At 39.9% G+C, this 14,749-nt stretch overlaps 1 protein-coding gene across 7 annotated transcripts in view; it reads left to right on the forward strand.

Annotated features, from left to right (window-relative positions):
* The window catches only part of LOC308189344 (uncharacterized protein), a 53,854-nt gene that overhangs the window by 19,027 nt on the left and 20,078 nt on the right, over positions 1-14,749 (forward strand). For 3 of the 7 annotated variants that reach the window (XR_013946309.1, XM_080579293.1, XM_080579292.1), the window contains exons 3-4: positions 2,711-2,829; positions 11,164-11,229. Coding sequence is in view for 5 of the 7 variants with exons in the window: in XM_080579293.1 (XP_080435419.1) it covers positions 2,711-2,829; positions 11,164-11,229 (185 nt within the window). In the remaining 2 variants the exon portion in view is untranslated. Of the gene's footprint in view, positions 1-2,710; positions 2,830-3,119; positions 4,307-5,769; positions 5,847-7,614; positions 7,868-11,163; positions 11,230-14,749 lie in introns of those variants that run through there. The other 4 variants (XR_013946310.1, XM_080579291.1, XM_080579289.1 and 1 more) reach the window with 3 other exon arrangements.

Raw genomic sequence — 14,749 nt, forward strand, 5'->3', positions numbered from 1 at the left:
AATTAACGTGTGCAGATGAAGCCCATATGTGTGCCATTCAAGCAACTTTCTAAAATTTTCCACTTCTGAGATTTGCAGGAAATCAGAAGCTGTTTTTGCAAACCAGGCCTTCAGCATTGAGTTATCTATCAGCAGTCCTAGCCACAGATTATATACAAGGGGAAATATATACTTTTATATATTAAAAATATATATTAATAATATATTTTATACTTATAAATATGCACACAAATATAAGAGACCATCAGTTGAGAGGACAAAGAAAGCAGTATGGTACACGATGCTTGATTGTATCTATTTATGTGGGCATTGCATACACAATAACAAATGCAACAAGTGATGGCTTTGCAAATGTCATTGCACCTTCCAAATGAGGTAGTTTAACAAATGAAGCCAACTAACCAGCTGGAAGAGGGAGCCCTATTCTGCAGCTAATTCCTAGTCTGAGGATAACAACTGGGTAATGCAAAACAAAGTGAAAGATCTTGCCAAAGCCTCTTCGGCTCCCTGTGCCCTGCTGATGAAGAAACTGTGCTCACCAACCTTAGTGCATGATGAAAAAGGAGATTTTGAAGGGGGGAAGTTAGGCCTTTATCTAAAACAGGGCTGGGTTTTCCATTGTTTTTATTAGTCTGTGGGTCGGGGTATCCTAAACAGCATGGGCATCACTGCACAGGCAGATTTGTTCCAGCTCGTTTTGCTTATAACCACGTGCACTCTAGGTACTTGTGTGTGCGTGTGCATGAATGGGACGCTCATCTTATACACAAACCTTTAATAACCTTAGGCCATTGTTGCATGGTCATTTTAAAGCAACAGAAATTGCTGCTGGAGCTGATGAAGCAGTCTTGTCTCTGTCCTATCTATTTCCCTAAAAGGAACCCATTCATGGTGTTATAATCTACCTGTTGGCCAAAGGGAGGGTGAGAGGAATGGGCAGGATTTGGGCAGTAATTTAGGTCCAGCATCTCATGTGGCCTTCTACAGAGTACTGTGGTAGTGGTATAAAGAGGAACGAAGGTAGATGCTGTGGACATTGCAGGGTAGGTAACCCTGTGCTTGTGGATGGGGTCAAATCCGCCCATTTAAAGTGTGGGCACCATTTGTCCTTGTCAGATAGAGAACTGAAGATCTGGCGAGGCAGAAGCCTGAAGCAGCGTAGATGTGAGGGCTAGAGGAGTCTGCTCCTTGTTGCCCAGAGAAAAGACAATATGGATGCAATCACAAGACCTTCTGCAGAAACAGGAGTGGTATCTAAGTGAGGATGATCCTCCTGTGATCAAGTAGGCTAGTTTTAAGTCACTACAAGGCAATGCAAGTAGCAGAGGAGGATCAAAGGGGAAAATTAAGTCTTGCAAAATAAATATTTGACAAAGGTGAAGAGCCAATGTCTTCATAAGCCCTATTCAGCCAGTTTATTTTAGCAAATTAAGGAACAGGGTAAGGATAGGAAAAAGGCACATTTGTGTGTCTTTTAACCTTTCATACTCGTTTTCAAGCCTTTGTTGGGCTGTATATTTTCAGGGAGTTGGTAATTACCCTCTTACTGTCCTTGATCTGTGTAAAGAGGGAACAGGAACAAGCATTTCAGAAGCTGTGGAAGCTTTCTTTCAATTACCGTTGTTTAAAACGTGATGTGCTCAAAGGATTTGTTTAAAAAGCAAATGTAATTTTTGTAGCTTCCAAAGCAGTTGTAACAGGCTTTACTGGGGTCCTTATCTTTCCTTTTTCTGAGGAAATTGAAACCGAGGAGACACTTTAAAAACTTCTTCAGTCCTCTCAGCCTCCCTTCAACATGCTAAATGGGGTGCTAGCCTGTGCCTCAAGAATGATGAGATTTCAAATGCTTTCCTCTTACCTCTCCAACCTTTCTGTACAAATGAATTCAGAAGGAAAGCAAGCTTCTTGTTCCACATTTATCTTTCGTGCTTACAGGTACACTACTGATACATTACTCCAGTTGTAAAGGTTAGCAGGATGCACTAAACCATGAAGAAAGGGTCTTATGTTGGGGGTGGATGAAAGATGCTTTATATCACTTTAAAAAAAAAAAAAGTACATGTTTTTTATGCCCGTTTTTCTTGTTCTTTTTCTGTGTAGGACCAGCAGTGCTAATTTGGCAGAATTCTTGTGCTTAGGAGAATTCAAAGCACCTGTTTGCTTAGTGTTTGGCTCAGATGTGTGAAGAAAGTGGTGTGTAGCACACAACACAACATTGTAGGACTATGTGGGCTCCTGATTGTGCTGTCACATCTCTAGACTGGCAAATATACTGGCTGGCAGAACAAATGCAAATGCAGTGGAAATTTTAAAAATGAAAATTAACTGATTTAGGAGGTTGTGGTCTGCCCTCTTGAAGTTCTGTCAAATTCCAAAATAGTAAGGTCGAAAGCTATACTTCAGAGTTGTCTCTGAAACCATACTTTGCCTTTCTCATCTACCTGAAATGCTTTTGTAGTACAGGTGTCATAAATACACTTCTCATAATGCAAGTAGGGAAAGATGTGGCAGGAAAGAATTACATCCTGAGAGCTGTGGCTTAGTCTAACAGCCTGCTGGTGAAAGAGTGGGAGCTTAAGCAAACTACCAGTGAGATACCTCAGTGAAAGACAGAAATGTTTTGGGTTTTAGGGAAAAGCTTGATTTTAAAATAATGTACTTTCTTTGAAACTTTCAGTAACTGGGGTGTGTGTGTGTTCTGTCTTCATAGTTTATAATGGAGAAGAGAGCAAGAAAACCTGCATGTGAGAGAGTTTATATTTCACTGAAAAACCCAAGCATACATCAGAAGTATTACGTCTTAGTAGTATGCACAGACGTCTCCATAAGGTAGGAACTAACTGATGGCAACTCTGTCTAAAAGCTATGATCTTGTCTGTGCATATGTTGTAAGTTGCACAGCTGGGGTAGAAGTCTGCAAACTTTTTTCTGCCTTATTTCCTGCAGTGAGGAAAAACACTCATGCCAGAAAGAGGGAAGAAAAAAAAAAAAAAAAACACTGTACAAATTGATAATATTTGACAAATCGGTGAGGAAAGTAAACTGAACATCTATAAAATATCTAGAACCCAGTGAGATGTAAATGGCAAGTGTTTTCCTTTTTTTTTCTTTTTTTTCAGTGGAGAAATATTTCTTGCTGAAAGACTGGAAAAAAGGAAAGCAAGTAAAGCCTTTTTTGAAGTCTCCTCTATTCTTGTTTTCATGAATGAAACAGAACTAAGGAAGCTAAAATAGTCCTTATTTTGAATTTGTGAAATATTGATCGTACTCCTCAAAGTGCAGTATGTTGTTTCTGATAGCACTGTATTTGATTCTATGCCTCATTGATGTCAGAGTACAAGATGTCCTTTCTCAAAATGAAAGGTAATGGCTGCAAAAGGTGATTTTACTAAATTTTTGTGCCTTGTGTTTGGCATCCTTTTTCTATGATTCAGTAGTAAGTCTGGCTCTATTAATACCTACCTGATAATGGATCTGCTAATTCCACATGTATGTTAAAAATATAGCACATTGAGAAAGGCATTGTTCTTGCATACAAAACTAGTCAAAGAGAATTTCACAGGCATTAGATCATTGATCAAAGCCCTAAGGACAGAAAGAATTTTAAAGATTCCAGGAGGTTTTATCTTTGCTGCTTATATAAAGCTCAATCTCATCTCTTCATTCAGTCTTTATCCTTACAACAACAAAAAAGTTCAAAAAGTACCATCCATTACCTAGACAGGTCTGTTTGTGAAGCAAGATATTTCAGATACCTCAGCCCACTTCCAGCTACTTTATTTGGTTGTCCACATCTCGTTTGGGCTTTTGGGAATGCTATCTCAAGCATAAAGCTTCTCTTTTGCTTATTTAATATTTAGCAGCTAAGTCAGGACTGGGGAGTGCTTTGGGGAGTCAGACAAAAAGTGAGGCAATGCCACGTCAAGTGCCTTAGTCCAACTGATCACAAAAGGGGTTGCAGGAACTGTGCTGGTGGGAAAGGAGACTGTATTGGGACTTCCACAAACATGGAATGTTCTTTGTAGGGCTAGATCCCATAAATTCCTGAACATTATCAGCTCCCATCGAACACATTGAGAGTAGAAAGCAGTCAATGTTTGTCAAGTTTCAGCCGCAGATGAGCACTGCATTTTCAAGTATTTGTTTAACATCAGGCATGAGAAGCACCATTTCTTGTTTGCCTAAACACAAAAGGGTGGAGGTACTGAGGGAAAGAGCTGTCAGTACCGAGAGAAAGAGCTGTCCTAAGGAAGATTTTCTACGGGTGAGAGCTCGCTCCGAAGACTGACTGGGTCCGGCCACAGTAAAAAAAGAGATCCAGAAATCCATTTAGCTATCATCCATGACCCTGAGCTTTCATTAGATCAGGAGAATATAAATTTTACATGTGAGATAGCGGTCCAGATGCAGACAAGTCTGAAGCTAACATTGCCTCCTCGTCCCTTCTCCAAAACTGTGTGCACAGGGCTCCTACCGTTCCCTGCTCTGCACTGTTATCTAGAGAAGCACAGGCATGGATCACAAGGCAGCTAGCTACAAATAAAAACAAGTTTTAAAATGTCATTAAATAATCTTTCTATAATCTTTCTACAATCTATTTAGTCTTTAACACTCTTAAATAATCACTGCCATTCGTAACACTTAGAGTCAAGTAGGAAAGTAATGAGGCATATTATTATTTCTTAAAATGACTTAAATTGTGTGCAGATAATATGGGTTATTTTTGCATCATCTGTTTACTTGAGTAAAAGCAGAGGTTTATTTCATCCCCTCAATTTCTTAAACAGATCCTAACAACTCTTTAAGACCTTTTCTTTGCATTCTGAGACAGTGAAATGATAGAGATGAAAAAAACAGCAAAAGCAAGTAGGTGGTCAGGTGATTTGTTTTTTTGACATATTGCTTACTCTTGTCAAAAAAACAAAGAAACCAGCCAAATGATAACAAATGTACTTCTGTTTATTGCAGAAAGTCATAAAAATCATAAATTATTGAAGCAGAATGCATTTCTGAAAGTCCTGCTGGGTTACTGTTTGAAGCTAAACTCTGGAAAGCTAAATAATACCCTGTGTTCACTGAGTTGTACTTCTGTTTGGATAATAAACTTGAATGCTTTTTGTGGACAGGTTCAGTTATGCACCCAATCTCTTACCAAAACTCTGCATTTTTATTGTACTCAAGACTTGGCCTTCAGTTTTTAAGGTCGTTAAACGTATCTCTGTTGGTGAATTTCTCAGGGAAAAAAAAAAAAGACCCAACTTTATTAAACACCACGATGTCATTCCAATGGACATCAATATAAGAAATATGCCATATGTCCGGACAGAATTGCTGAATCATTTAAGGGACAGTGGCCCAACTGGTGGCTCCCCAGCAAATTCAGTAATAACTCCCACAGGGTCATTGCAGTTGCACTGAAGTAATTTGAAACAGAAGGCATTCATAAAATTGGTGTACTGATAAATAATATATGGGGCACGACTCTACCTTGCTTTGGAGTGTACAGATGCTGCCTAATTATAAGTGTCTTGGGTGGTTCGAGTTGCCTTGTGAGGGGTCCACTGCTTCTATGCACTTTACTTATTCAGCCACAGAAATAAGCTGAATTAGGGTTAGATTGTGTAAACTGGTACCTTTTCCTCCTTTCCAGATTTTCTAGGACTGCAGGTGAGAGGTAAATTCTTCAACATCAAAGTATTAGTGTTTTGTACAAAGTCCAAGACTTGTAAGACTAATTACAGGTAAACCTTGGTGTGACATCCACTCTAGGGACCTTGCTTGTGGAGCAAGCCCCCTGATTGCTGTACAAATGGAGAAAAACAGACCCTTTGGGCTTTGCCACCAGGGTAAGCTATGAAGAGAAAAACTGCTGAAAGCTGGCATATGCAGTGACCTGCCTAGAGTGGTTTTGTGTGACTTCCATTGAGTAATTTACAGCAAAAGGAATTCCATTTGACAATTGCTGGTTCACGGTAGGAAAATAGTTTAATCCTGTTGAAGTTGTAGTGATAGCCCCTTATTATTCCCAATTAGTCTGGAGTGAGTATTATAGACATTATTTTACTTAAGTTATTAAGCAGACAGTTCATAGAAACAAAAATAACTGTTGGGAATAATATAGAATTGAGGTGAAATGTATTGATATCTTTAATCTTGCAAACCATATCTGTGTTTCTTTCTGGTGCAGTGCTAGTGCAATTTAGCATTTGGCAAAAGCTGATCCAAGTGCCTGTGCTGCTGAAAGGGCTGTCATGCCTTCATCCTCTCTTCAACCTCTATTTCAGCAGCTTTGTAGTGCAGGGAACAGTCAGCTGCTGAGCCCCGGCTCTTTTGTGTTGTTTTTTAATTTACTCTCCTGAAGAATCAGTTTTTTAGCTGCATCAGTGATCTGAGGTGACTTGCTGCAAGGCTACATGGTATCTAATGCTGACAGAAATTTTCACAGGAAATGTTCATCCAAGGTTTGAGGAAAGGGAGGGCAGAAGTGCCTCTTTGATGGTAGCCTGCCTCAGTCCTACCAGAATATTTTCCACGATGAGCTGCAAGAATTTGCAGTCTTCTAACCTGACTTTGCTTACGTAGCTAACTATCAACATTGTCTACCAGGGTAGTCCAACCTTTCCCACTTTGAAAACCTTCCTGCATCCTTTGCCTGCCTGCAAGCCATAGGCTTAGCCCTCTGCTGTCAGCGTGGAACCATGCACATGCCAAGATGCACTGCCAAGGTGTATTTCAGTCTCCCAGAAGCTGTCTGTTCCCCATCCTGTGGGGGAAACAGGTGTGGGTCAGCATCGATGCACGTTTCTGTTGCGGTATGAGGATAAGATTTAGGACCAGATGGATGTGCCACCGGACCAGCTCTTTCCTGTGGCTGTCAGTGCACATATGCTTGACCACACCTCTCTGTGGGACAACACATTGCTGGATGAAGCAGGAAAAGCTGACAGCATAGATATGGCAGTGCTGGATGCAAGGCACTCTGCGCACTGAGGATGGTGCTATGAAGTGGTACAGCTGCCTTCTTGGCACATGAACCCAGAAAACAAGTCTGTCAGCAACTGGGAGCCTACAGATCTTTTAGCCCAGCCTGATAAATCTGCCTTTCATTAACATGACAAGGACAATTGGCGTATTTCCATCCTAAGTTAAATTAGAAAGTTTAGGGTGTCTACTACAGAGGTTATCTTTGGAATAGGCTTGCTGCCAATTATCTGTGTAAGACAGTCAATATAATGTTACAGATATTATTATTGACAGATTAAATATGTATTCTTAAATGAGAAAACATAAAATATTTTCAGATACGGAAAATGAACATGGGAAAGCACATAGCTAAGGTAAGTTTCAATAATAAATGCCCAAACAGTTAATGGTGTAAGAGTAGTACCCTGGTTCCCTGCCCTTTGAAGACCAGTCCTTGATTTGACAGTTTAGAGAGCATGATCATTCTCTGCTTACTTCCATTCCCAAATTATTCATCCCTTGCTTGGTGACAAGGCAGAGATAAGCTTTAAAAACAGGTCTTCTACTATCTGCCTTCTGAAATACCAAATAAAGGAAAGATACCAAGTTGCTCTCTGCTCTCTAAGCTTGACACTTTTTTTTTTTTTTCAGGGCACCTTTATATGCACCTTCCTCTAAAATGGAGTTCAGGGTTGAGTATTTTTTCCGTAGGGGAAAGTGTTACCAAATCCATGGGGCTGAGCTGGGTTAAGATTTAAGTGGGACCGTTTTTCCTGATTACTCTAAACAGCTCTGTGCATGAGTTATCCAGGATGTTTTGGGGACCTTTTAGTTCTTTGAACCTTAGTGTGAGCAGTTGCGTGTCAAACCCAGCAGTGTGGACTCTGCTAGGAGAGAGATTTTTGATACCACAATGCTCCGTGTCGTGATGCTGAAACATCTTCTGTGGGTTTCACTCTCTAAAGGTTGAGTTTCCCAAGTAGTGCTGTTAAATTTTCATGGTTAGCAAATACACCGTTAATTAGAAAGCAGAGTCTAAAGCCACAGGAAAGCTGCATTGTGCAAGGAGTCATGAGAAGGAGAGCTGATAAAACAGAACTGTATACAGATCATCCTAAGGAAAAAGAAAACGAAGCCCTTCTGTTTAGGTAGTCAGAAAAACTAAATAAGTATTTATTAAAGACTATTCTTGCAGCTTGCAAGAAATGGTGTGCCAAAAAGTAGGTTCATGCAAAAGACTATTTTTCCTATATCTACAGAAATTTAGTTATAAGCCTTGTTTTGCAAAGTAAAACTTAGAACTAGAGACAAGTTAGAACTGATTTATTCAAAAAGCTGGAGGACAGATTGCAAAATACCACAATTCTATATAATTGAGGTAAACAGTACTTGCACAGTTCCAACTTTATCCATAAAGACTACCCTCTTCCCAAGTACATGAAATAAGTGTAAATAACTTAATACTTCATTTTTATCTCCATCCATGACTGATTTGTGGGCACAGTTATGTTGTTAGACTTATGGATGTTGCAATTCATGCCTGAAAACAGTACTACAAAATCTGAAGCCCTAGTTCCAAAGCAAGATGTTTATGATGCTTATATGTCTTAAGAAAAAACATTCTGATATTCTAAAATACAGATTGCAAAGAAATTTGAATAATCTGACTTACATATTCAAAGAAACTGAAATTAAAATTCCACTTGAAATTTCCAGATGACAGGACGCAAATTTATTGCATTTAGGGGTGAGAAAATTCTGTAGCAGCTGCTTTGGATACTGCATGTCTGGTTTTCCAAGGACTTTCAGATTTACCAGGGTCTTTGTAGGCCAGCACTCTGCCGATTCTGGTGAAGGAAGTGCTTGAAGGTTGCTTACTATAATGTTGTTTTTACATCCAAAACTCTAGGAGCGATGTAGATAAACTATATGGTAAGGATTGTGGTATCATTGTGACAGAGGACAAAAAAGTAACACTTGATTCAGTCATTAGCTTAAAAGCCAAGTGGACGTGAGTTTTATTCCTTACCTGCACTGTGAACGTAATCTGAAGTTCCATCGAGTATAATTATTTAATAAAATCTTGTGTAACTCAGTCCTGTCTGTAAACCCCATGACAGTGTAGCTTTTCCTTTACAGAAGCAGAGATGGCTGTTAATGAATATAAGCACTCTTCTTTTTTATTATTGACTTTCAGAATAGCTGGCTGCTTATTCCTTTGTAAATTTTAAGCCTTAGTTCAGTCTGAAATTTAAGCAAAACTAGGGCTTAGCTTCTGTTCTATTTTCTTAATAAAACAAATTTTAGTACTAATAAGAACAGGAGAATGGTTCACTGACCTACGTTTCTCTGTCCCATTATCTTGTGACTGCCCCTTCTCTACAGTCTACCCCTAGTAATAAACATAATGCAGGAGAACCCTGCAGTGATCTTCCCCACCTCCCTCACCCCCAGCACACCCTACCAGCTTCCAGTATCCTGGGACTTGGTGACTTCTCAAACCACAGGCTGTCTTACCCTTCCCTCCTCTCCCTCTCAGCTAAGAATCAGATCTGGGACTTCTTACAGCTAAAGCAGGTGCTCAGACAAAGCACTACAATCCTCTGGGTCAGGCCACCCTGCCTTGCCAAGTACAGCAATCTCACCTGAGACATTGGTGTGGGTCATGTGGTTTCTTTTTCAGAATCAATCTTCATATCTCGCTGAGGCTTTTTTTCAGCATATGCTGTGTAAAACCAAAAAGTTACCTCCATAGCCAAATAACAGATCCTATCTTCATGGAGAGCTAATCTCACAGGTACAGAAGTTCTTATGTTCTTCTTAGTAACAATTTTTTTTCCTGATTTCCTCCCTTCTCCTGATGGTGTTTCTGCAGATGAAGGCATTCATTCTAAACCTAGAATCACAAAGAAAACACGTTTGCAGTCTCTGGCAAGAATGTGAGGAGAAGACTTGCACTGAGACCTTTGTGAATTATTTTTCAAATCAAGTAAGGTCAATATAAAATAATCATAATTTGTGACTATTGCATCTGTTTTTAAATGTTGCTGAGCATTCACCCCGTACTCTGAGGAAGATCTCACAGCCCTGAATAATACTGTGGAGCTGCTCTGGGGACTTCTTAGTGACCAGCACCATGTGTGACTGAGAAGGAAGACTGACAGATGCCAAACATGAAGATCCCTTTTCCATACTTTCTGCCTCTGTGCTTTATTGCTCTTTATAGTGACGCTCAGTCTCTTTTCACAATTGCTATAGTTTGCTCCTCTTTAAAACTTACCCAGGAAACAAATCGTCTTCTCATCAGACAAGATCAAAGACAAGTATTTGTTGAGGTTGCTGTCTCACAGAGACTGAAAGCTGCAAGTGGTGTGGAATCATGATGGATTCCTAAGAGCTGTGCAGAGGATTGAGAGAGATTAGCCAGGACATGTAAATCTTTTCCCATCTCTCAGCTGTAACTTTCTCCCTCCTTTCCCTGCAAATATGACTAAAGGCCCTGTCAGGATCTCACTGAGGAAGAAGGGATGTTCATCGTCTGTGCTTTCCACTTTGAGGAGTTGGGAAGGCTCAGTACAGCTTGTATCTTGGGAATGGCTGTGAAGAGGGATAAGCAGGGAGCTACTGCTTCCATTTTTACCTGCTGGAAGGTGGCTACTAAGCAAAATGACTAGCCACTCATAAGCCAGGTTTGTACTCTCTAGCTCTACTTATGCCAGAAGCAAGAAATACAGCATATTTGCAAAAAGAGTTGTGTGTGAAGGCCCAACCTTCTTAACCATATCTTTGCCTTTCCTTACTGTTTTGTTATAACTCCATTCCTGTTTGTCTGTGAAATGGATATACAGGGAGAAACTCAGCAGGATATTCAGTTGTTGCAACAGTTTCTCACTAGTCTGCCTGAGCACTGATAAAGCTGAACACTTTCTCCTCACTTCTGCCTGGACTTCTAACCTGTGAAGAATGGCAAAGGCTTCATGGAGCACTTCTTGATTGAGTAGGTAGAGATTTAGCTACATAAAGAGAACATATGATGGTGGAAATAAAGTTCTGTACTTCCACCAGCAGCTTCTGGAAGGCTTAAACAGCACTAGGCAGAGCCCACAGAACAAATACTAGTTGATGGTAGGGAGACCTTAAAATACAGTTAAAAACGGGTAAAGTGGCAAAAATGTGTTTCAAGGTTGCATTGTTTTACAGATACATGGAACGCTACTCAGTTCATGGATTGGATGGGATTTGTATGAAGAATCTGGGTTTTAAGAGGTGAGATATATATCTTGTAGCAATTCTGTGTTTTCAGTAATACTCATCTTTGGAAGTGGCTTTGTTATAGAAGACGGTGGGAAGGAACATAGTACTGCAGTCCTGTTCTGGGGTCTCCACCTGGTCAGTGGAAAAAAAAAATAGGGTCTCAATCCAGGAGCCTATTTTTAGAGTAATAATTTAAATGTTACTTCCCTATATAGGTAAGTTTGATATGTACATATAAATGAGGGAAGAAAATGCCCCTTTTACTCCTGCATTAATGACAATGTTGTTGAAACAATACTGTTATTGCAAGACTGGATTTTTTTTTTCCATTTCATTTTCCACACACCTCATAGAATCAGAGAATATCCCGAGTTGGAAGGGACCCCTGAGAGTCATCAAGTCCAACTCCTGGCACCGCACAGGTCTGCCCAAAAGTTTATACCATGTGACTAAGTGCACAGTCCAATCGCTTCTTAAATTCAGACAGGCTTGGTGCAGTGACTACTTCACTGGGGAGCCTGTTCCAATGTGCGACCACCCTCTCGGTGAAGAACCTCTTCCTGATGTCTAGCCTAAACTTCCCCTGCCTCAGCTTGACACCATTCCCACGGGTCCTGTCACTGGTGATTACGGAGAATAGGTCACCTGCCTCTCCACTCCCCCTCGTGAGGAAGTTGTAGACTGCGATGAGGTCTCCCCTCAGCCTCCTCTTCTCCAGGCTGAACAGGCCAAGTGACCTCAGATGCTCCTCATATGTCTTCCCCTCTAGGCCCTTCACCATCTTCGTCGCCCTCCTCTGGCCACTCTCCAAGTTTAGTGTCCTTTTTGTGCTGTGGTGCCCAGAACTGCACACAGTGCTCGAGGTGAGGCCGCACCAGCGCACCTCCTTCAATAAGATATCATTTGAGATGCATACCTGATTTCCCATATCCATTTTCTGTCCATATCTTCATCTGATCTTTGCTGTATTTACAGAGGAATTGAGTGGAGCAGCACAGTCCAGGAAGTAGCAAAATGCATCAGAACAAAACCAATTGGTTTTGTCAAGATATTCAAGGCCATATGAAGCTCTATCTCTAAAGTTAATACAATTTTTTTGAACATCTGCCAAGATGAATGCTTAGCAAATACTTATGTGCTATTCTGGCATGGATAGTAAATTTAACTGGTTAGTTTATTTTTTAGTGGTGCCTAGTGCTTTATAGCCTCTGTTATATTTCTCTCACAGGGATGTCTGTCCTTCCTAATGATAGCCTTGTGTCCCATATTGTTTTTCTTGCCTTTTAACTAATCACTTCGCAAAAACTATTTATTACATAGTTTGATTCACTTGCATGTCATTCGGATACTACTGTGGCTACTTTCAGTGGCTACTTCAGTCAGCTTGCTACTGGCCTTGACTTTACTGGTCTGGCTGGGGAATGGCTCACAGCTACAATGAATACTAACATGTATTTATTGTAAATTGACTTTTTTTTTTTTGTAGGAAGTGAAATCATATCAATGACTTCTATTTCTTGATGTTGTTAGTGCATAGAAACCCAAGATGTGGTCACACATCTGTTTCTCAAACAGATGCTGTCCAACATCAATAAAGCATTCCCTTCTTAGCTATATTCCAGCTTCTCCCCTGCTCAGCAAGGGGCATGGCCAAGTGGTACAGGCAAGTCCTCAGCTTTGCCGAGAGCAGCAGCTTCCCAAAGTTCACCCCATTCATTTCCTGCAGGACGTCTGCTCAGGGAATCAGTGACTACTAAGAAATCTGAACTGCAGGCTTTCTGACTGATTCTGGTATGATTCTGTATACCAAAAACATATTTTAAAATGAATTCTCTGTAAAAGCCCCAGATATATATGGCTAGAGGAAGCATATATGTAGAAATGCATTTTTGCCTCTCAAAATATTTTCTTTGTGATACTAGCTTCTGGCTTATCAGGAAAAAAAAATATTTGCAATATGAGACTTGATAGATACTTGCACTAAATTCCCTTCCTTTTTTCATTTCTATGAAGTAATCATGAAAAAAAAAAAGGAAAGCTTTTGTCAAACATACTTTCATAGGATTCAGGACTGAAAATAGAGCTTTTGAGAACTGGGGAAAGGGTTAGAATGTAGCAAGAGTGGCCTTGGGAGCATTAGCAAAATGTTCTACTTGCAGGAAAGGAACAGTGCTAATAAATAGTGTAAATAAAAAGGAGTATGAGATGCAAGTCTTTAAAGAAATCACAGGGTTAATGAGAAGTGCTTCCACAGCTGCTATGGGAAACAGGAAAGATTTGATGGCTTTAGGCTTAGCTGGTGTACCAACAGGATGTTCTGACCCATCTATAATTATATCCTGTGTTCTCGGACATGTATCTCAAGAGTAGTTTGTAATGTATTGAAGGGGAAGGCAGTGTATTTTTACTTGTGAGGAGAGGATTCTTAAAAACTTTTTGAGATGCTGGAATAGCTTCATGGAAGTAGCTGGTGGCTTTTAGGTTTCAATAAACAATGTTCCTACTCTTGTTTTCCAATCAGGATATCCTTTAGCTTTTTAGTATGTGTACAAAAATGGAACACATCACAGCAGAGAGGTTTGGACAACTCTAGTATATCTGATCCCGTTTAGGAAGGGTATGTGGAAGTGTACATGGTATATATAAAAGGGTATGTATGCAGTATACATGTGACAACATCTTTTATCTTAAGATAATGATGTGGTCATTTTTGTCTAGCAATGTTACCTTGCCTCCTGTAATTCTCTAGTATTCTATGTATATAGCTTACATTGGGTATAAGGACCATGTTTTGTTTTATTTTACAAAGGCCTGAATGTCTGTCAGTCCCCTCTGATAGGCTATGCTATAATTCGCAGAGGAAAAAATGTGAGTAGTGTCATATGGTGTGTGAGCCACCATTTCTTGCTTCTGATGTTTGTAATTAAATTAAGCATGTATTTGGCTTCATCAGAAGTAGCAAAGCCATTCTTTATAATTAACTTGAGCATCATTTGGACAGTCTGGCGTGCAAACATAGTTTATTGCTTATTAGCCTAAATTTTTGTACCCTAGTCAAACTTGGCCATATGGGGGGAAAATGCTGTCACCCGGAATTCTTCCTGAAGCTTCAAACTTCGTTCTTGCATTAAAACTCAGCTTCTGATTTCTGTCCTCCAAAGAAAATTAATGTTGCTGCTTGTTACCTAAAGGCTGAGGCTATTCTGGTCTGGTTTTCAGCTCAGTTGGTGGTGCAATATATTAATCCAGGCTGGTGAGATTAAATTTAGCTCAAATTCTATTATATAGGACTGTTGTGTTACAGACTTTGGTTTGTTTAACTAGAAAAGATGAGTGCTTTAGTATCATGTCTAGTAAGTCTGAATTAAATAAACTTGTTATATTGGGCTGGTTGCAGCCATATATTTTTAAATGATGGAAAGGTAGAAAGCTTCTAGGAAACGTCGGTTAAAGGAAAGGCAGAAAATATTCCCTTTGGCTCTAGTACTAAACAATACTGTATAACTATACCTTAAAGCACCTTTCTCATATC

Source organism: Anser brachyrhynchus (assembly GCF_964034855.1).
Source record: "Anser brachyrhynchus genome assembly, chromosome: 2".
NCBI classification, from domain to species: Eukaryota; Metazoa; Chordata; class Aves; order Anseriformes; family Anatidae; genus Anser; species Anser brachyrhynchus.